Genomic DNA, 21789 nt, shown 5'->3' with positions numbered 1-21789 from the left:
TCTGTTCTATATGTGTCAGAAATATTTGAGATTGAATTTGGTGTGGACCGTATGTATGGTCATTATTATCCTCAAAACTTACCATGCATGATCAAATTTCTTTGATATTTGTGTTGAAATCTGAAAGCTCGTAATCTTTGCATTGTATGCATATGTCTTGAACAGGCATGGAGGACTAGAGCCTACAGGAAGAACATTAGGTTGCTGGAAAAAGTATTTGGACAGACAGAAAGAGAGGTACCACATTGTATTAAAGGGGACCAATATTAGTTGGATAAGCCAAATGGGATCAACGTTCTCTCATGCTTTCCCTGCAGTGCAGGTCTAGAGTAAAAAATGTTGGAGCATGCATGCAAAAGGGATTCAAGATATAACATTATTATATATTTACGAAAAGATCAGTAACATGGCCTGATCACTGGTCCTTATGAATGTGCATGCCATTGCCACATTAACATATATAAGACAACAAAATGGATATTAGATGACTCCTTATACCGCAGAAATAAGTTAACGGTTAATCATGAAGATATAATTACTTAACAATTGATTTGTTTGACATATAAGAATGGATAGTTGAACGGTTTTTAAATTAAACGAGTTTTTCTAGATAAATGATAAGGAGAACGGTCGCTTTGGATTATGATGTCTACCATCGTCTAGTCGCAACTTTCATGTTACGCTGCCTTACATACATGTATACCATCCCTATCTAAAACCTATCAACAGATCTGGCAAAGTAGAATAGCTGAGCAAGGAAGGGGAAGGCAAATCATAACTAGTAGCTTAGCTGTATAGCTATAAGCACTCGAGAACAAAGAGCACGTTGCAGATCCTTGCAGTTGCACCACACACATATGAATCCTCCCCTATATGCCTATTTCCCTATGTATAGATGTGTCCCAAAATTGGATAAGCTTTGCACCCTTCTTTTCATCCTTTTTTTGGAGAAAAACAAAAAGAAAGAAACGTTGAGACCAACCATAAAGCTTCTTAAAAGTAAAGAGCAATTGAAGCGGCAATTCCTTCCGGTAGAAGTTACCATTTGATTAGGTAGAGATGATATAGGACGAAATTCACGTCAAAATACACATTGTTACAAATTTACTCATATTATAAATCTAATAAGCTATTTATTAATGTTATGCCCTAAGTTGATGAAATATCTACTATGTCGGTCATCTATATTATAACAATTAGGAGCGACGCATGACTCTCATAACAAACTTCCAATATCAAATGTTTATATGATTATATCTACTCGAAAGACTATATATTAGTAGGATTTTCCTAATCCTCCCTTCCCAAAAAGAAGAACGTGAAAGTCTTTTTTCTTTCACCAAGAACCAGGAGATTAGATACAGCCGTAAGAAGATTGAAGAGTCGTGCCCGTTTCTTATGTTTTTTTGTTTTTTTTGTTTTTTTTGTTTTGTTTATGCACCGTGATCTGCATTTGCCAAAATATATTTATATGTAAAATTGTTACATGCTCAATGACATACCTCACAAGCACGTCCTAACGTTCAAGTTTGTTAACACAGAGGTGACAAGGAACTGGATTCTTAAACGAGAAATCCTAGCTCCAGTCTGGGAAGATGGAAAGGCAGGATTAAAAATAAAATTGCAGGTTAATCATGAAGGGTAGCTAACACCAGTGAAACAATATGTAAGGAACCAGCAATTACAACAATTCGCAACCGGTCCCCCGTTCTTCCTTTGATAATCTGATTTGCTATCTTCAGGGAAGCCTGAAACGAACCCTCAGTGGACAAAATCGGTTTATTTCCTGACTTGCTTATGCAAAGTAATTGATCCATAGTTGAGTTTTGGTGTTCAGGCATTTCGTCGTGAAGAATATCTGTTTCCAATTCTTGTGAAGCTTGGATCCAGCAATCTCTTAACGATGAGGCTGCAGTTGTGCGAGATGTTGCCCCATCGATGTTAGCTTCGGTCAGAACGACACCCTCTACATGCCCACCTAGAAAATGAAACAATGCGGTCAGATCTCCCATCTTTCCCACGCCCACGCCCCAACATTGAAATATTACAACCGGGGAATATTACAGAATAAGTAATAATACAATCCTAGTAATTGAGTAACGAGTCCCGAATGTACCTGACAGGCACTCTTTTGCAAAACCTAGATGATCTTTGTCACTAGCCATTGCAACCAAAAGAGTCAGTCCTGCCTCTGGAAATGTCATCTTTACAGTGTCCATCAGCGCTCTAGCAGACTCTTTGGTGTGGGCTGAAAAATCACTCCCAGCAGGTATTTAGTATTGTAGTCACACAATGGTAGGAATAAATAAGAAAACCCTAACGGAAACCATAAAATTAGAGTTCATGTTAGAAATCAGCGCTACTAAGTTACAATTTACAAAGAGGGAGGGAAAATAAGAATAAAGGAATATCATACCTCCATCAAGCAATATTGTTGCCCCAGATAATCCTAATGCCTGAGCTTCTTTTGATGTAAGAAACTGACTTCTTCCAAGCAAGCTTGTTTGCTCTAAACCAGTTCTAATGGATCCGTCTGAAATTCTCCATCCTGAAGTGAACATAGAAGCATTAGGGTAGAGATCTAAAGGAAGAAGGGCCTGCTCAATAAAACATGGTATTCAACCCGTTATGTTCAATAACCGTGAAGTGGCTCTGGCATTATGTAACATAGATAAACCTACTGGTTTCCAATATGAGAATATTATAGTCCAACAGAAGATTATATAAAAGTAACCCCCTCACCTAAGTTGCGGAGACATAGTGCTGCACAAGTAGCAGTTGCTGCATTCTGAAGTTGGTGAGTTCCAAGCATGTATAGTTTCACATCCAATAGCTCAACGAACTGCAAGGAACCCCACAATTATAAGTTCTTCACAGAATCTTGGAAATAAAACCCAATAGAACCTAATGCCTCGAATGCATACCAGCTTTAAGTCCCTTTCAACTCGTATGACTATATCACAAGATTGGAAAGGTCTGCCATTGAGCATGCTAACACCATTTATCTTACTTTTATTTCCAGTATCAGATGCTAATACTACAGGGGAACTCATCAACAATGCTTTATCACGAAGAATTTGTTCAATATGTGGGAGGAATGGACCACCCAGAACCACCTAAAAATTTATATAACCAGTTAGAGTCATAATAATTAACAAATTTCAATACCACAATCATGATGAAAAATGAAGTAGCAACGGCAGTCCTGATGTCTGATATGGCAATTTGAACATGAGAATGAGAAAACAGGCAGCATGTAACTACTATCATTCTACAAAATCTACCTAGGAATCCCCATGGTTGACCATCGAATAACCTAACATTTATTTATTTGTTTATTAATATGTGTAGAAGCAAATGGGAGAAAGAGTTGGAAAAATGGAAAACAATGCAAGAAGACTTTTAGCTTAATTGTGCGGACGAAATCTCCAAGGCAGAACCACCTAACTGGACAGCCATGTTTAATGATTCCAGACTTCGCCATTGCAATGCTTTCCAAAGAACCCCCAAGTGCAGCCAAATGCTCCTCACCTATCGTAGTAATGACCGACGCAGCAAGTTCAGAGCTACAAATGACATTAGTTGCATCACGTGCGCCCCCCAACCCAGCCTGTTCATTTGAATTAAGTAAAGTCAGTACAATGATAGTATTTTGGTTTTATAGTATGTGCATGAATAAGATGAAATTATGTGGAAAAGACGTTAGAAGGAGAAGTGAATAACCTCAATAACTGCTATGTCAACATTCTCTTGAGCAAACAATGTGAATGCCAAAGCAGTGAGAACCTAACAAATTCCAATCAGTTAGCCCCATATATGAAAAGTACACAGAGCATCAGTGCATATACAAACAGCACTGTATATGAAAAGTACACATATAGCAAAACAAAGTGATAACAATTAGCATTAAAAGATGCCCAGATGCTACAACAGAAACTGCTGAATGGAGAAAACATAATCTGGTGAATTCATCTACATGCTTCTTCCCAAGACTTCAAAACGTAAATTCTCATTGATTAAAGCAGAAAATGATGAGTTTTTGAGAGCTATACAGCTTCTCAACCGTGTTGAAATCTTTTTCTGTATCTAATCAAAACACAACCAACAAATTTATACACAAGTGGATACCTCAAAATGACTTGTACGCCCATTTTCAACTTCTATTGCATGATCCAGAATCTTCTTAACCCTATCAAAAAGAGAACTCAACGCCTTCGCTGACACCGGTTCAGCAAACCTGCCCACTGATATACGTTCCCTTATAGTTTGAATGTGCGGGCTGCAGACATAAACAAAGTCTCTTCTCAACAAAAGGATAATAAAAATTCAGAGGAAGTTCGAAACATAAAGTAAAATGACAGATATTGAAACAAACCAATAAGCCACACCTAGTATAACAACCAACAGAATAACCTTCTGCCCTCAACATGTTGGAGAGAAATGCAGCGGTTGATCCTTTCCCCTTCGTCCCGGCAATGTGAACCGCCTATAATTGCTGTCATGCTAGTTAATTACGCTTGTTCTCAAGCTCAGACAAATAACCACATCAAAAACAAGATCATGAAAATTGGGAAAAAAACAAAAATGTCTGCTAACTTATGTCATGCATAAATTTCACTTCATGGATCTTAAAAAAAGTGGAAAAGCACTTTCCACAAATAAACACAAAAAGTCTCTCACTTTCAATGTCAAATTTCGCAACTTTCTCACTAAACAAACAGAACACAAGCATTGAAATAGAGTTAGAATTCGAACCTTGAACTTGGAGTGAGGATTACCCAGTAGCTCCAGCAACCGTCGCATCCGACCCAGATCGAACCCGTCTTCCGAATCCGTACCCGCGTCTTTGGGTACGCCCAATTTCTCGTAGTTCTTCAGAGAATCCATGTATTCCAGCAATCCCTTCAGCTCCGAGTCCTCTGAGCGCGTGCAAAAGCATCGTTCGGGCCCCACATTTCGCAGAAGCCCAGCTCCAATTGAGGAAATTAGGGTTTTCCTGCGAGTAGGGATGGAGTAGTGTCTGAGATGTTGGAAAAGTTTCATTCTTTCTAGTTTTCCGTTTGTTTCTCGGGAAAAAAAAGTGATGGAAAACCCGCTCAGTTGAGGGAAATTCATCGCCTCGCACAGTCGCAAGAGAAAATTTCCCAAAACGCACAGTTTGCTTAATTGTATTTTGGTCCCGAACTACTACAGAAATTTAATTTTGGACCATGAATTATGAGTATTTAAAATTTTTAATTTGAATTTGACAAACTATGAAATACTGGCCTTTCAAGAATTTTTGTCACACTACACAGTACACTTGCTTGAAAATGACATTTTTATTTCAAGTAGTATATTGTCTTAGAACTCGTTTGAATGTGCTTTTAAAATAACTGAAAACGCTTTTGATGAAAATATTTTTGGAAACAATCCTTAGTGAAAATACTAGTAAATCTTGAAAAAGCACTTAAAGTGTCTTAAAAACATATCCAAATGAGTTATGTGCTTCTTATAGAAAGCACTTTAATTGATTTTGAAGCCTAAAAATATTTTCTCTAAAAGCGTTTTCAATAATTTTAAAAACACATTCAAACGAGCTCATAGTGTTTAGGTTTTGCTTTTTAACTGACTAAATCCTTAATTCAAACGTGTCTCCCTTCCCTTAATATAAATCAGTACACAATATCGTTTATATTTTAAAGAAATGATATTTTCGCATTGTTTCTCAATTTAGTTGGATCTATGTGTTCTGCTTTCACATTTGGTCACGACACTTTCTTTTGTCAAAGGTTAGGGTATTTATGGACAAGTTTGAAAGTGCTTTTAAATAATTTAGTGAAATCATTTCTTGAGATGACAATACCCTACAAATTATGTAAAATTCAGATCTTGACAAAAAACAATACTTTTTCAATTTAAAGACCAAACCTACAATTAAGTCATACTCCAAGGACCCATGCTGCAATTATTTCTGTTTATAAGGAAAACTAACCGTTGACAGTTATACACGTGGCGACCATTCCGCGCCTCCATCTCCTTGCGTTTCAGTTATTGTGTATTTGCGACGCTTCCCCTCTCACACACACCGTTTGCAGCAGCAGTAAAACCCTAATCGAGTATCTGCTCCAAATCGCCGGATTCCGTTCTAATTGCTTCTGCAAGTGAGTTCATATTTCTTGAAAGAACGGAGCTTTTGGTTTAATTTTTTCCCCTAAATCTTCAATTTCTGAACGCTGCAATTTTTTTTATGTTTTTTTTTGTAATTCAGGTATTTGTTAATGGGAGAACTGGTGAGGTGATTTCTGAAATTATGGAGGTAATGGAATGTGAAGATGTCGCCGGTGTCCGTTGTCGAAAGGGGTTGGATGGGTGCGGGGATAGTGAACTGGAGAACAGGAGCAAGAGAGCTGAGGAGAGGTGTGTGGAGTTAGAGTTGGAGATTGTAAAGAGAGATTGTGAGCATGCAGCTCTGGAGGCCGAGTTTCGGGCATTGGGGCGCGAAAAGATTGCGATGGAAGAAGAGATCAAGGCTTTGAGGAGGGAGAGTGGTGGGGATGAAAAGAAGAAAAATCGTGGGGGAGAAAAAGGGGAGGGAATTGGTGATCTGACGGAGGAGAACGGGGAGGAAGACAAGGTCTTTCAGCTTATGGTTGAGATTAAAGTATTGGAGTGTGAGAAGAAAAAGGCTGAAAGCGAGGTTGAGGCTTGGAAGCAAAAGTTCAAGGAACTGGAATTGTTGGTCTTGAAAGGCGGGGAATTGCCGTTGGATGGACGGATGAAGGTGGCAGGGGTGGGATCGCTAAATGTGGATTCTCTTGAAGACAGCGGGACCGTGCAGTTGAATAAAAGGATTAAACTTGACGATGAATGGCAAGTTGAAAGTGGCTTGGAGTATTCCAGAGACAAAGATATGGCCGTGGATCGGGTGGATGTTGGCTCTACACGTCTCCCCCTCGGTAAAGAGATCGGAAATTTGCAGTCAGCAGGTATGAAGTAAATTACATTGCTCACCTATATACTATGGTAATTTAGCATCTACATTAGTCTGTGGTTCTGCTACCTTCCTTGAATAAATAGTTTGACGAAATTAATGTATCGGTATTCAAGCTGTGAATGAATAAGAGCAAATTTTTATCCAAATTTCCGAATTAATACGGTCATTAGCCGCACAAAAGTGCTCATATTGGTTTAGTTTGACTCATATAACTGCTTTGAAGTGCTTCACCCGTAGCATCTCCTCCGTGAGCCACTCTTCTGATCTGCATTCAAGGGATACTTAGTACAATGTTTAATTCCAATCCTAAGTGAATGCAACTTTTGTATGTCTTTCCTATAAAGAAAATAAAATTTTTTGCATGTCTTACCAATGCGATGCATTTATTTTCCTTGACGAAAATTCACATTACACTACTATAGTCTGTATATGATTTCACGTTTCTTAAACGAATGTAATTATTCTCTACACGACTATATGTAACAGTAGGTTTCAATCTATGGCAGGCACTCCGTGCAATGACACGCCATGTAAGCATTGGGATGGTAAAGGTGTCTCTGTGGAGTCTGATATGAAATATTATACCAGCAGACAAGCTAGGAAACGGTTGGAATTCGACAAAGAGGGGAGTCCTTGCAAGAAGATGGCTCCATCTACGCCTGGTGGTGGCATGCCATCTTCTCTCACTGTCGTCAATATTAGTGATAGTGATGATGAACTTTTGCCTGCGAATAATCAGGAAAGCAGAAAGGTCTGCATTTCGTCGGGTTCAGTATTAGGAGAAACTGGGGGTTGTGAAAAAGATATGACTACGAAAAAATGTGCTGAGGAAGATGCTGATAATATCAATGAGGGCCTGCTTGCCTCAAAACCCAAGAGAAAGCGTGCTCTTAATATTGTTACCAGTGACTCTGAAAATAGTGATGATGATATTCCTATCGGACAACTCAAGAAAAGGCATCTTAAGGAAATTATACATGACAAAGTAGGATGTGATCTCAATGACAGCTCAGTGACTGCTACTGTTTCTGAGGTTGACAATGCCATGGGTACTGTTAGTCCTCCCAGGCGGCGTCTCATTAGGTTGAGAAAATGTGGGGAAAGAGGTGGGGCACAAAAAGACTATTCAACTCAGACAAGTGAAACTAAATATGATCGAGAAAATCTGGCAAACGAGGATGTTGAAGACGATGATGTGGAAGAGGCTGGGACGGAAAGTGAAGGTGAAAGCTTGGGTGGGTTTATTGTTGAAGATGATTCTGATGTTTCTGATGGTCATGATGCTTCTACAAAGTCAGAAGGTTCCTCAGATGATGATGTGGACTTTGATGAGATTCTGTCGAAATTTCAGAGGAACAAAGATCAGAAATCAAAGTGGGAATTTGAGGCAGACATGCTTTCTGCATTTGGTAAGGATCCAGAGCTGTGCATGAAAGCTGTATGTGCTCTTTATCGACAGCAGACTTCTGAAGAACAGTATACCAAGGGATCATTGTGCACCAATAGTCGTGGCTTTAGCAAGTTCGATGCTCTCAAGTAAGAATTTGAATGCGATTTATGCGATATTAGGATTTAACTTAATTGTTTCTACACTCTACGTGTTTCTTCAATTATATTGCTGCTGATTTTCTGTTCTCCCCATTTTACAGGGGGTCTTTATTGGCTGAGTTTCTCACTAATGGAGACCCGAACGGAGATCTCAAGAGAACTGTGAAGGAGTTGCAGGCATATGACCCAAAAGGCATTGAAACGTGTAGGACATTGGCGAGTCGTTACTCTAAGCAACTGTTCGAGATCTACAAGAACAAAGAGGATCCTCTCTTTCTACCATTTTGATGGGAGATATTACTAGTCCAGATCCTCTGCCAGAAGTACTTCCAGGGTTTCCAAATGCTTGTAAACATCTTTGTCCTTTTGGTTTCAATTTATCATGGTTGTATTTGTATATAACATCTAATTAGGAACATCTGAAAGATTAGGTCACTTGTGTTTTTAACGTCGGATGTTTTGTGTCCACGTCTGCATTTACCTAAATCAATTCAGAAATGTAATTGTCTCTCGAGGGATTCATCCGTTGGGCAGCTCTCTCGCATGAGGACTTGCATGAAAGGGGGACGCAAATGTGGCGATGTCCAACTTGTCTACATAGCCTTGTATGATTTGTTCGACAAATCAATACCTCCATGTTTCATCTAAATCTCACCCCCCCCCCTTGCACGAGAATTTGCACGAAGAGGCAGCGTGAAGGTGGCGATGTCCCAAACCTAGCATTCGTCATCATGTGTTTAACTTTCATCTTTTCATGTATAATCGGTTTGAAACACCGACACTTCAATATTTTTGTTTCATGTAAATTTCTCCTCTTACCAAGTTGAGACCAAAATACAAAAAAATCTCATGATCTATAAAATTTTGGTCTGCCACATTAGCATCGGATCCTCGTTGTGAGAATCCCGATGATCCTTCAATCACGTTCGTTCATCGTACATCGTGCAGTAAAAAATCATTATAAATATTTTATTTAAAATTGAATATAAACAGTACCTGATGAAAATTGGCCGCACAATATACAATGAACGGACGTGATTGAAGGGTTTCTGAGATCATCGGAGAGGATCCTCATTAACCTTTTCCCCTTTGTTTGTGTGCACCTGCGTCACAACATGCTTGTCACAAAAAACCTCGTGTGAGATGGGCAGCTGCCACGTAGCAGACAAGCCCTTGGAAATATGGAAAACGAGATTGTAGTTGGTGACCAGATGTAACTACTCCAACAACTCATTAGATCTTGCTTATTATTCACTAACGTCATAAATCGAATTCAAGTTATACCGTGTAATATGAACTTCAAATTTGCCCCTAACTACTCGACCACTTCGTGATAACTTTGCTCCTTGCCTTAGTCACTAATAAATTTTCCAAGAAAATGAACCGTTATGAATATTAAATTAGGGTTCCACCATTGGCCCTTCTCCTTATAAACGGCCACCTATTATGTATGTCATAATCCCGTACGATATGGAGTCATCAGTTACTAGTTTTCAAGTGGGCAGAAGAGGAAGAGCAGAGCAAAAGGCGGAGAAATCTGGTGTGTTCTTTAAAATGCCATTGCACTATCCAACGTATTCCAAATCCGACTACGAAACCATGCCGGAAGGGAAGCTCGACCGCCTTCTGTCGGAATACGGTCTTCCGGTTGTCGGAAGTGTGGAGAAGAAGAGGAAGTTTGCCATGGGAGCTTTCCTTTGGCCTCGTTAAGTTAGTAGGTAGCTAGTTCTTGCCAGCTTCCACAGCATTAATAAAATTAAGGGTCTAGCAAGCTAGCTAAACTTGTCTCTTTTGTTTTCTCTGTCTTGTGAGACTTGAAACATGTATCTAGTTAAGCTAGCTGATGATCTCTGATAATGTAGTGTGTTTTATATATGCTTCTGCTGGTTACTGGCTATCTCTCGACCTATTCGGCTACTCTGCAATGCTTAATTTGATTGCTTTCATCTCCAACACGATGTTCATGATTTTTCAGTGCTCATCTTTCAGGATACAATAAGCTTCTGCTCTTGTGACAGTAGCACTCCAAACCACAAGAACCTTTCTAATACATCCGTTTTATAGGGTAGCAAATAAAGGGCAGGAGAAGTGTGAGGTTATTATGTACTAATTGGTGAGACTAAAATAACCAAAATACGAGTATCACTTACGACTGATCATATAGTACAGATGTTCGAATCCAAGAGTTTCTCATTCGAATGGCAAGTACTCTAGCAAAAACATTATTAGAAATCAATATAGCTGGGCAAACGTAATACAGTCTGTCTCAAAATTATCAAACGCCAAATCTGAACACACAATCAATCACGTTTTAAATTTAGCAAGATTATTAAGGAAAAATGGAAATGAAGGGTAGCATGGGTAGGTGGGTCCCTACAGATGCGGGTAGGCCCCACACTTCGCCATGCATGCACAATATTTGGCTATAAAAGCAGAACGTTGTTGATCCAGAATCTTCCTACCCTTGGGCCTCCTTTTAAGCCATTTGATTAGTCTCTTAATTTATTTGTTAATCGTGATTAGCTATTCTCTCTCCCTCTCTCTCTCTCTCTGTAGGTTAACGTTATTGTTGATCTCTTCTTGTTTGCAGGAGGTGATCTTCAAACGTTAAACAAAGAGAAGAGGAAAGGGAGAAAAAATGGCGGCGATGAACTCATCATCTTTTGGTGTGGTTGCAATTATTGCCACCTTTTACGCTATCGTTCTGCCCGTGGCTCGTGCGACCAGCTTGGCTCCTGCACCGGCACCGGCACCGACATCGGTTTCGGCATTAACAAGCGATGGTAACCTCTCTTACATTTCTCTCTTCGCATTGGTAACGATGACATGTTTGTGTTATGTTTAATTTGTTTTTAGTTTTTTTCATTGATCCCATTTTTAACAAAAGCTTTTTGGATTGCTTTTTGGTATCTAAAAGCCTTTTTGGAGCTTTCAAATAACCAAAAACGCTTTGATAATGTTCAACATAAATTACTAAGGACATGCCTTGGGTGTGATTTTAAAAAGTTAATAGCGCCTTTAGTTATCGAAAGTGCTTTTAACAATGTTCGACGTAAAACGTTAAAAGTATTTTTAAATCAGTAAGCTCTCATATGGTTTCGGGGCTAACATATAGAAAGCAATTGCTATGTACTTCGTTTAGGATTACCTTTTTATTAAAACTTTGGATCTGTTTTTAATAAAAAGTATTTATTGTTTTCTAACATATAGAAAACAATAAATACTTTTTAAATAAACATTTTCAAACGTTACATCTTTAATTCTATGAGTATTCTCTGGTGTTGTTTAGGTAAGCACTTATAACTAATGAATTTTATTGTTAATTACTTTATTTTTGTATTGTGCAATTTGCAGGGACAACAATAGACCAAGGGATAGCATACGCTCTAATGCTGCTGGCATTAGTGCTCACATATCTCATCCACTAAATTGTACCGTCCGATGATCGATGATGATAGAGATGGAGGGAAACGGACGGTGCAAGATCAAGCAAGGATAATGTAAAATCAATTTGCAAATTGGACAAGAGTACATTTATTTGAGGATTTTGTTGAATATTCTTCCATGTATATTGGTTCTCCAACGTTAAATTTCATTAATTAGTATATTAATTTGTAAATTTCTTGTTTTTCTTCGGTTTAATATGACCAAAAGAAAATACTGGATGTAGCCATATTGGTTAAAACGAATGTGCTCTCCACATACACCTAAATGACAAATCTTTCTTCCAGCACTTGGTGTTTAAAGTAAAAAATCGGTTTTTTTTTATTAACACCCCACATAATGTTGAATGCATCCCACATTAAAATTTAATATTAAGTGGCTTATGTAACCTACTATGCAATGACAATTTCGACCTTTTGAGGTTTAAAGAAAATAAGAAATTTCTAAATACACCACAAATTACTTTTAACCCATTATTTATCTTCTTCAACTATCAAAACCCTTCTCACCCTTGACTCCATTGTTGAATAAAATTCTAACTATTGAAACTATAAACACGTTGATTGAGAAAAAAAATTAACTAATGGAACACGATATCAATATTTCGGAAGCTTCACATAAGGTAAAATTTCATATTTGTCATTGTTTTAATTATTCAACGACATCGGTAATTATTTAAGCCTACTTTTGCTTTCCATACTACCCAATTTCATAGGAGGCCAACCCAACAATGCCTTTTTCATTCTTATTCATCCTTTAGGGTTTACTTTGCTCTGTTAGGTTTGGCAGAAATCCTTTTTTGTTAGCAAAATGCTTAAGAGACAGGGAAAAGGAGATTGGCAGTGATGACTCAATTAATGAAACTAAAGTTCAATAGACCGGATTGTAGAATTCTCTTTTTAAAAGAATGTTAGGGTTTTAATCCTAAGTCAATTTAATTTATAAAAATTGAAAATGAGTATTATAAGATTTGAAGAATTTGAGATGTATAGAAAATGTGGGGGTGTATGTGGAAAATATTAGGTGTATGAGAATGTGGAGTGTAAAAGTATTATGAGAAAGTATGTAGGGTGTATTAAAATAATTTTTAATTGAAAAAACAAATGTGTGGTGTATTAAGTATGTGAGATATAATAAATAATATGTAGGATGTTAATCAAATAAGCCTAAAAAATCGCTTATAGAAAAGTAACGAAAAAGAAAAGGTGTTACCTCAATTTGACTTTTTAATAAAATTGTCAACGTATTTCTAACAAAATCACTTGTGAGAAACGAGTTTTCTACGTGCTCATTTGGAAGTGATTTTAAAATAATTGAAAGCTCATTTGGTTGAAGTGTGTATGAGTTCCAAAAGCACTTTTAAGTGCTTCCTTCAAGAAGCACGGATTATGTGTTTCTTGCAGAAAGCACTTAAAATACTTTTTCAGAATTCACTTACATCTTCACTAAGAATTGATTCCAAAAACACTCATGAAAAACGCTTTCAGTCATTTTAAATCACTTCCTACCAAGCCCTACAACAATCCCGAACCAGTTCAATATCTTATATGCAAACTAGGGATCAAGAGAGAAATTTAGAGAAACGGCATAACTTAATTAACTGAGATGAACTCTCAGAAAAAATTTGGACAAATAAGCCAAGGGCAGAACCTAAACGATAAAATGTCTGCTCAAAACTGAGTAAAAAGTAAACATCCAAAACTAGAGGAAAAATCTATTGTATCTGCAAAACTTGTAGCTAATCTTCCGTATCGAAATCGTTTCCTCATCCTTTGCAAAGTTTCGGGACGCCGCATCAAAGGAGACACAATCGAAGGATCACAAAAAAGGAGAAAAAATGGATCTGCCCCACTATCATGAAGCTGCATACCGCTGATGGAGAACATACTTCACAACTTCGTAGAAGGAAACCACGATCCCAACAGAGGGGCCAGCGCGGGCAACGCGAGGGCCAACTCCTGTGAACAATCCCTTCAAACCTCCACCCCTGTACCAGAATAAATGTAAGTGTAATTCCTAGGAGAGATCGAAATGAATAATCGGAAAATTTATAGATTAGAGGGATACCTCCAAATCTCCATTAGTGTTTGCCGTGTTGTCATTTTCATTGCCCTGACTGGATCATTCTGATTTTTTATTCCAAAACAGATATAGATTAAGAGCAGGGTAAATATATAAAAAAGAAAGTATAAAAAATTTCCCCAGAAATGCAGTTTCAGTAGAATTGTTTATAAGCATCACATGTTCATCAAAAGAAGTTCCTGCTTATCAAGAGATCCATTCAGAACAGAGAAGCAAACTACCTCTATCTGCCTTCGGGTTTTTGCAACATCCAACGGACATGTAGCTGCAGCAGCAAGGCTTCCTGCAACAAAAGCAGCGGAAAAATTTGCCCCAAGAATATTGAGTGCGCTGGCTTCATCACCCACCAGACCAAGAAGTTTTCTCCTGAGCTGTTCAGACAGAAATAAGATTTTGTTAAAGCAAGTAAAGATACAAAAGAATAAGCCATCGGAAGAATGAATCCTTACTGGCTCAAGGGTTGCCCAACAGATTCCTGAGAAGGGAACATCACGAGCAAGCTGTGCTCCCATACCAGTCCACAGGATGCGAAAACCTTGCACTGATAAAAGAGAGACTATATCAAAAGCATCAACTATAAAAAAATAATAAGTGAAGCCAAAGCAGCAAACGTCAAAAAAAAAAAAAAACATAAGAAGTGATGTCTCATCGTCACTTATTTCACTTCAGGTCTTAATTTGTGTTCATGGACAAGTTAATGCAGGAGTGATTCCATTTAAACTAAAAAATTTGCTCCGTAATTCCCCCAAGTTATTTCATAAAATTTTAACCTCTACAAATTGAAGGGGGAAAAATCTTCTCTGCCAAATTTCTGAAAGTTCGAAAAAGAGAAGGATGAAAAAATGGATCTGAGGAATGCAGGAAAAAATGGTCTTACAGTTGCTCTGCACATGACTTGTCGTCTTGACATGAGAGACGACACCAAATAAAGTCTTCAAAACACCAGGAGGCTTCCCGCCATTTTGTATCACTTTGAATGCCTAATAAAAAAATTTTGATAAATTAAAATAAATTAAGGTACAAGAAGCCTCCACAAGTCGGCTCTGAAAGCCAGACCAAACTTTGCCAAAACAAATCTGAGAAAACATCTATAACATGAAAGTAGAACAAGATTAAGCTTAATATGAAGTTCTAAACTTCCAAGTTACCTGCATGCGAGTTCTAGCAAGTTCAATAGGATAGCAAGTTGCACAAGCTAATGAGCGAGCCAAAGAGCCGGCAACTAGCGGGACATAAGCTGTCACGCTTGGTGCATTATGGGCAGTGAATTCCTCTAACCGGTTGCGAAACACATCATAGCATGGTAGATAAATTCCCACCTGATTAACAAAAAGGCAAGTCACATAAACGAAAGATTAATGGCATGCCCAAGAGGAAACCCAACTAAGACCTGATAACGTTAAAAACTTACTGTTGGAACAGCGAGGGCTAACCCTGCATTTGTGCCTCTCCATAACCTTGCAAATCCTTCCTGCAATTTCACTCTCCAAAGTCAAAATCACAGACAAGAACAGTAGAGAGATGAAGGTGACTACTTAGACAGGCATGGATAAGCACTATGCACACATATCATGATTTACAAACAGGAATTAACAAAGCAATATAATCACAAACAAATAAGCAGGTGCACATTTTTAACTACAGTTCTCTTTTCATGAACATTCGACATCACTAATACATCTAAAACAACGCCGCAAAACCCACCCACCTGTCTAATGATTTTGTAGAAGACATCCAATGTGCCTTTGTACTGAAAACAATCTGGAGGACATATTGAAACAGTGCCTTGAATTCCAGCTCGAGTGCATGTTGGTGAACACCTTAGATCCGCAAACATCTGAGCACACAAAAAATAAACTAACAAAAGTGAAAAAAGGAGAACAACATTATTTCTGCTAAATCAACAGAAAATAAAAGGGGGAAAAAAAGAGAAGAAAAATCCAAGAGGCTGCACTGAAACCGTCAAACAGAAATATTACATATCCCAGCCTCTCGGGTAATTTCAATAACCTAGGGAAAATACTAACATGTAACTCCTCATACTCACAATACCACATAACATTAAATATGTCAGCTAATTGAAAGATTATAAGGTTTCATGCCGAGACACCTATGCGACATATGTAAACCATTTCATTTCGGATTATAGTTACACCACCATAACAACAGAAGCAAACAGAATAAGGGTTACGAATCTAAATTTAGGACATAGAAGTAAGGCGTTCATACCATGCTTGGCCCGAAATATGCCATCCGACTAATGACATTACTTAGTGGATGCGAGTAAGGAACCCCAGCTGCCTGAGCTTGCAACCTCGTCTGCAACAGCATATAAAAACAACAACATTTGCTCAGTCCATGTTTCCAAATCACTAAAACAACCAAAATTTTGATCATAGTCTTTCGTAAAATTTTAAAACTTGGAGCTAACGGAAGACTTGGCGAGCCAACCCCACTTAGTGGGGTAAAGTTTTGATTGTTGTTGTGTTTTTAAAACCCCATATACCAAAAATACCCAAAATTCAACATTTCAGTTCTTCCCCTGCTACTAAATTGTAATGAATCCTAAAATAAATAAATTTAAAATCAAATGCAATGAATGTCGGTTTCGTTTTACACGTTTTCTCACTTTCTCGGAAACCAAACAGACTACAAAAACAAATCAAAGGGCATACCTTTACAACATCAAGCGGATTAACAATAATCGCCGATAAAAACGCAGCCCCCGCCGCCGAGAAAGCTCGCTCGGCAACTCCCAATTGCCAGTCCGAGGTTCTGGGAAGCTGCGCGGCAGAGAACTCAGCCCCATCTCTAACCGTAGCGGTTGATTCCGGGCCCGACAAATCTACACCGTCAATCCCAACCGAGTGCGTTTGCTCCATGCTCATCCATGGATTCTGGGCTCGCTCCAACTCCACCATCTTATTCGCCGCGCCCTCTCTGATCAGTATTGACCCAACAAAATTGAATTATTTTTGTTTTTAAATGAGAAATAGGAAATAAGAGAGAGAGAGAGAGAGAGAGAGAGAGAGAGAGAGAGAGAGAGAAAGAGAGAGAGCAGTAAACAAAAGGCTCACCAGAAAGTAAGGCGCGCAAGAGGAGGGAGGGAGGCGAGGAGAGAGAGAGAGAGAGGGACAGAGGGAGAAGAAGCGTATCAGCGGCGTGGAGTTTGTAAAGGCCACATTTGGCAGCGTTTGTGAGAGCGACTAATTTTTGGCAGTAAAACCTACATGTGAATCGCACAACTTAATTTGGTATCGAATTCGTCATTGACGAGATTCGAACATAAGACATCTACTTCAAAGTGAGAATAGTACTGATTGGCTACTCACCGTCATTTAAATAAAAAAATTATTAATTAAAAAATCAAAATAATTAGGTTTTTTATATTAGCACCCCACATTAAAATTTAATATTAAATAATTTATTTACCCTACTATGCAATGACAATTTTGACCTTATTAGGTTAAAAAATATATATTCTAAATACACCTCAAATCACTTTTAACGTATTATTTATCTTCTTCAACTATCAAAATTCCTCCGTCCCTCTATTGTTGAACAAAACCCTAATCAATTAAACTACAAACATTTTGATTGAGAAAAAAAATATTTTTGATGAATGAAACACGAAATAGATGTTTTGGAAGTTTCACATGAGGTAAGACTTCATATTCTTTATTGTTTTAGTGATTTTGACGACATCGATAATTATTTAATCTTGCTTTTGCTACGTTATTCAAGTTTCTATGTTCGTATTCATCTTTTAGGGATCACAGGGATTACATGAAGAATTAAACACATAAAATTACCATCAAATATTAAAAACATACGACATGAGTTTTAATTGTGGAATCGAAAACAACCCACATATGTTTTAAATCTCAAGCGGCATCTTTTGTCAAATTTTCAGTCGGCATTTTTTGTCCAAATTAAAAGCTTTATAAGATTTAAGAAATGTGGGTGTAAAGAAAATATGGGGTGGATATAGAAAATATTGAGAATGTGAGGTGTGAGGTTATTATGGGAAAGTATGTGGGATGTATTAAAATAATTTTTCATTGAAAAAGCAAGTGTATGGTGTATTAAGTATGTGAGATTTATTCAACAATTTGTGGAGTGTTAATATAACAAACCAATAATTACCAATACATATTGAAATAAAGAAAAAAAGTGCTCGCAACCTTCTCATTTTGACATTTTCACTGTTATTCATGGCATAATGAGAAGCCCTTCAAAATAGGGATGTGAACAGAAAGGGTATGAGATGGATTGTGGATGATGGTCAAGACGTTTGGTTTGGGGGCCGAGTTTGGGTTTTTCCTTATTCCTTATTGAATGATTTCATCTTGTTCCTGAGGATCAGATAAGTAATATGGATTGGAGCTTGAAGGTAAGTGATATTATTGAAGATAATTGTTGGAACCAAACTAAAGTAAACCAAGTTTTGAGCGTTGACACAGTTAAAAGGTTTGCAATGAGACCATTCCTAGTCACCCAACGACGGATAGATTAATGCGGGGAGCCTCTTCTAATGGAGAGTTTTCAATTAAAACTGTGATTTGGCTGCAAAAAAAGAGAGTAGACATCATATTTAGTGACACCCCATGACCATAATTTTATTAAACTAAATTTTGGTGGCTCTGTTGTGCAGGAGAAATTTGATGTAGGCTTTGTTATTAGGAATGAACATGGCAATATGATCGGTGCTGGAGCGTTTAATCTTGATGGGGCTACCATTAATGAAGCGGAGGCGAAGGCTCTCAAGGAGGGCCTAAAGTATGCAAAACGAAAGGGTTTTAAAAAATCATGGTGGAAGGTAACTCTAAACTTGTTATTCAGGCGGCCCAAGCCTTGTGCGAGATCCCCTTGAACCTCATTTCTATAGTTGAAGATAGGGTAAATTGTCAAAATAGTTCCTGAGATTCCAAATCGATTAAAGTGGTCCATGAGATTGTCCACCGTCCATTATTTTGGTCATTCCGTTAAAAACTCCGTTAAGTGTCCCGGAGCTCTTGGCCAGAAGTTTGGGTAATTTTCAAAGCTTCGTAACTCAATCGTTTCTTAATCAAATTCGACCCATAATATATCAAAATAAAGATAGGAAAGTGTAGAATAAGATTATACCTATTTCAAAGCCCAATGGTTGCCAGAGATTGCCGGAAAATAACCTCAAAATTGACTAGTCCGAGTGAAAACTTGAAAACTCGCCGGAAACTAAGTAAACTTTAAACATTCATAACTTCTTCAATACTCAATGAAATCAAGTGATTCAAAAATGAAAACCATACTTCTCAACGAGACAAAGAGAATGGTACCTTCACAGCTAACTCACCGTGGTGTGCCCATATGCTAGTTCCAATAAGAAAAACACATGTGAAACAATTAACCAATTAGCCATAAGTACATGTATAGCCACCTTAAGGTCTCGTTTGGCAACTCGGACTGTACTAACTATTTCTGTTGGATAGGATAAATAATCACCGGATAGTACTGACTAAATTAATCGGGCGTTTGGTACAGTATCGGATTAATGACCGTATTATTTATTCAAACTATTTTCCAATAAACTAAGCTGCAAAAAGGGCCAAATTCTAGCCATTAAACTGAGCTGCTAAAAGGGCCAAATTCTAGCCATTAAACTGAGTTGCTAAAAGGGCCAAATTCTAGCAGCTAAGTATGTGCAATGTCTGTGGAGAAGTGGAAACCTTGGGAGGAGGTGGAGGAGCGGGCAGAGATCTTGGCCGGAGAGGGGTAGTAGCACAAAAAGCACAGGCTAAAATTAACTTAAAAAACAATAGTTGCAGATAAAGGAAGAACAAAAAGCACAAAACCTTAGGAGAAAGAGAGAGAAAGGAAACCTGGGCAATCTAAAACAAGTAGTATCCCACAAAAATTAAACCATAACAGCTAACTACGTGCAATGTCGGTGGAGAAGTGGAAATCTTGGGAGGAGGTGGAGGAGCGGGCGGAGATCTTGGCCGGAGAGGGGTAGTAGCACAAAAAGCACAGGCTAAAATTAACTTAAAAAACAATAGTTGCAGATAAAGGAAGAACAAAAAGCACAAAACCTTAGGAGAAAGAGAGAGAAAGGAAACATGGGCAATCTAAAACCAGTAGTATCCCACAAAAATTAAACCATAAGAATCACGACGAAGACAAAATTAAACCGTAAGAATAACGACGAACACCAAATTAATGAAAAGCTCCAGAGAATTAAGAAAAAAGGGCTTACGTTCATTGGCGTCTTCGGGAATTTCACCGTTCTCCATGGTTGACAATTTTCGGATAGACTTGGGTTTTTCTTTTTTCACGCAAGTGTAGAGGGAGAAGAGAGATATGAAAGAGTTGAACCGGGGAGGGGAAACGAAGAAGAAGAACAGAGGGAGGGAAACCTGGGAAGAAGAAAAAGAAGAAAAATGAGAAGATGAACTGGGATTCAACGATGAAGAAGAAGGCGTGAGAAAACTAACCTGGAGCAGAGAGTGGCTTCGTCTAGAGAGGAAAGAGCGCCCAACTAAATTGTACCGTGGTTTTGGAGAGGATAAGCAAGCGGGCGTTCATCGTATAAAATAGATGGGCCGGATTGTTTAATCCGGTGACTATTTAATACAAACAAACATCAAACACTCCGTATTATTAATACTATCCGGTGTCTTATATGGTGTGCCAAACAAGGCCTAAGTTCGCGGCCAGGGCTTGCTGTCCTTTCAAAATGTGTCTCTTCCGTGTCTTTTTTTTAATTTTTTTGACATGTGTCATGACTCATACCACTTAATCTCAACTTAATTCTGATAATTTTTAATAAGCTAGTGTTACGTGGTATAACACGTGTCAAAAAATGAAGAAGTCGACAGAAATGAGACACCATATTGGGAACAGCAAACCTGATGTCGTCAAGGGGCGAATCTGATCCACCTTGGAGCAAGGTGGGCTGACTTCAAGCTTAGAAATTATACATGAAAGAGCTGAGTGTTGTATTTTAAAAATCTGAGATGCCTTTAGAAGTTGTCCTCGACGAATTGCCTTTATGGATACTGGGCAGGGTGGCTGTTGTTGAAAATGAGTCTCACATTGATGGGATGAAGGATTTTGCATAGACTTTTAAGAGGTTGAGCTACTCCTCATATTGCCAATTGGTTTTATGGTGGAACCCCAACTTTCTTCATGGTATCAGGGCATGTTGTCTCATGTGTGAAGCCAAACTACCACATGGGCTCCAAGTCACCCCGTTGTGTTGTCCACGTCTTGAAAATTCGCCACACGTGAATGGGTGTGTTGAGAATGAGTCCTACATTGATGAGATGACAGACTTTGCATGGGCTTATAAGAGGTTGGCTACTCCTCATATTGCCAATTAGTTTTATGGTAAAACTGCAACTTTCTTCAGCTGTCAGCCTCATGTCTTTATATGTATTGCTATAGGTATCTTTATCTTTCAATAGGCTCACTCTGACATCTATTGGCATGTTCGCTCAAAAACTATTGATATCAGTTGACATGCTCGAAAGATGTTGACATATGTCGATAGATGTGCAATATGACTTAGGGCTGGTTTGGTATTGCTGTGCTTTGAAAAAAAGCTGCTGTGAGAATAAGCGGCTGTGCTGTGAGAATAAGCGGCTGTGAAATAAATCAGCAGAGTGTTTGGTAAACTTTTTTGTAAAAGTGCTTTTGGAAAAAAAAAGCAGTCTAATAGTGGGTCTTTTCATTAAAGAAGCATTGTAGCTCCGTGTGCT

General features: G+C 38.2%; 3 protein-coding genes across 4 annotated transcripts; 1 reads left to right on the top strand and 2 right to left on the bottom strand.

The window, feature by feature from the left end:
• Window positions 1-1448: 1448 nt before the first annotated feature.
• Window positions 1449-5095, bottom strand: LOC126630595 (dihydrofolate synthetase). Its single transcript, XM_050300723.1, has 10 exons — window positions 4756-5095; window positions 4389-4486; window positions 4129-4279; window positions 3724-3786; window positions 3449-3610; window positions 2925-3116; window positions 2743-2842; window positions 2417-2548; window positions 2117-2248; window positions 1449-1978 (listed from the first exon to the last, which is right to left on the bottom strand). The coding sequence occupies exons 1-10, from the start codon at window positions 5041-5043 to the stop codon at window positions 1629-1631; spliced, it is 1668 nt and encodes a 555-aa protein (XP_050156680.1). The 5' UTR covers window positions 5044-5095; the 3' UTR covers window positions 1449-1628.
• A 906-nt stretch (window positions 5096-6001) lies between these two features.
• On the top strand, window positions 6002-9330 carry LOC126629932 (uncharacterized). Its single transcript, XM_050300087.1, has 4 exons — window positions 6002-6143; window positions 6251-6968; window positions 7483-8512; window positions 8626-9330. Exons 2-4 carry the CDS (start codon window positions 6293-6295, stop codon window positions 8810-8812), a joined length of 1893 nt encoding a protein of 630 aa, XP_050156044.1. The 5' UTR covers window positions 6002-6143; window positions 6251-6292; the 3' UTR covers window positions 8813-9330.
• A 4211-nt stretch (window positions 9331-13541) lies between these two features.
• Window positions 13542-20446, bottom strand: LOC126627681 (mitochondrial carrier protein MTM1-like). 2 transcript variants are annotated; one of them, XM_050297192.1, is made up of 12 exons: window positions 20286-20446; window positions 17128-17276; window positions 16726-16990; window positions 16280-16369; window positions 15759-15887; window positions 15462-15521; window positions 15199-15369; window positions 14928-15030; window positions 14500-14591; window positions 14272-14421; window positions 14036-14094; window positions 13542-13955 (listed from the first exon to the last, which is right to left on the bottom strand). In XM_050297192.1, exons 3-12 carry the CDS (start codon window positions 16969-16971, stop codon window positions 13823-13825), a joined length of 1233 nt encoding a protein of 410 aa, XP_050153149.1. In that variant the 5' UTR covers window positions 16972-16990; window positions 17128-17276; window positions 20286-20446; the 3' UTR covers window positions 13542-13822. The 2 variants fall into 2 exon arrangements, with proteins under 2 accessions (XP_050153149.1, XP_050153148.1); XM_050297191.1 differs by lacking the exon at window positions 20286-20446 and adding an exon at window positions 19178-19366.
• Window positions 20447-21789: the final 1343 nt, after the last annotated feature.

The sequence above is a fragment of the Malus sylvestris genome, chromosome 7 (genome assembly GCF_916048215.2).
Source record: "Malus sylvestris chromosome 7, drMalSylv7.2, whole genome shotgun sequence".
Taxonomy (NCBI): domain Eukaryota; kingdom Viridiplantae; phylum Streptophyta; class Magnoliopsida; order Rosales; family Rosaceae; genus Malus; species Malus sylvestris.
Note: the sequence above shows the minus strand (reverse complement) of the source record. Positions and strands in the feature narration are given on the sequence as shown.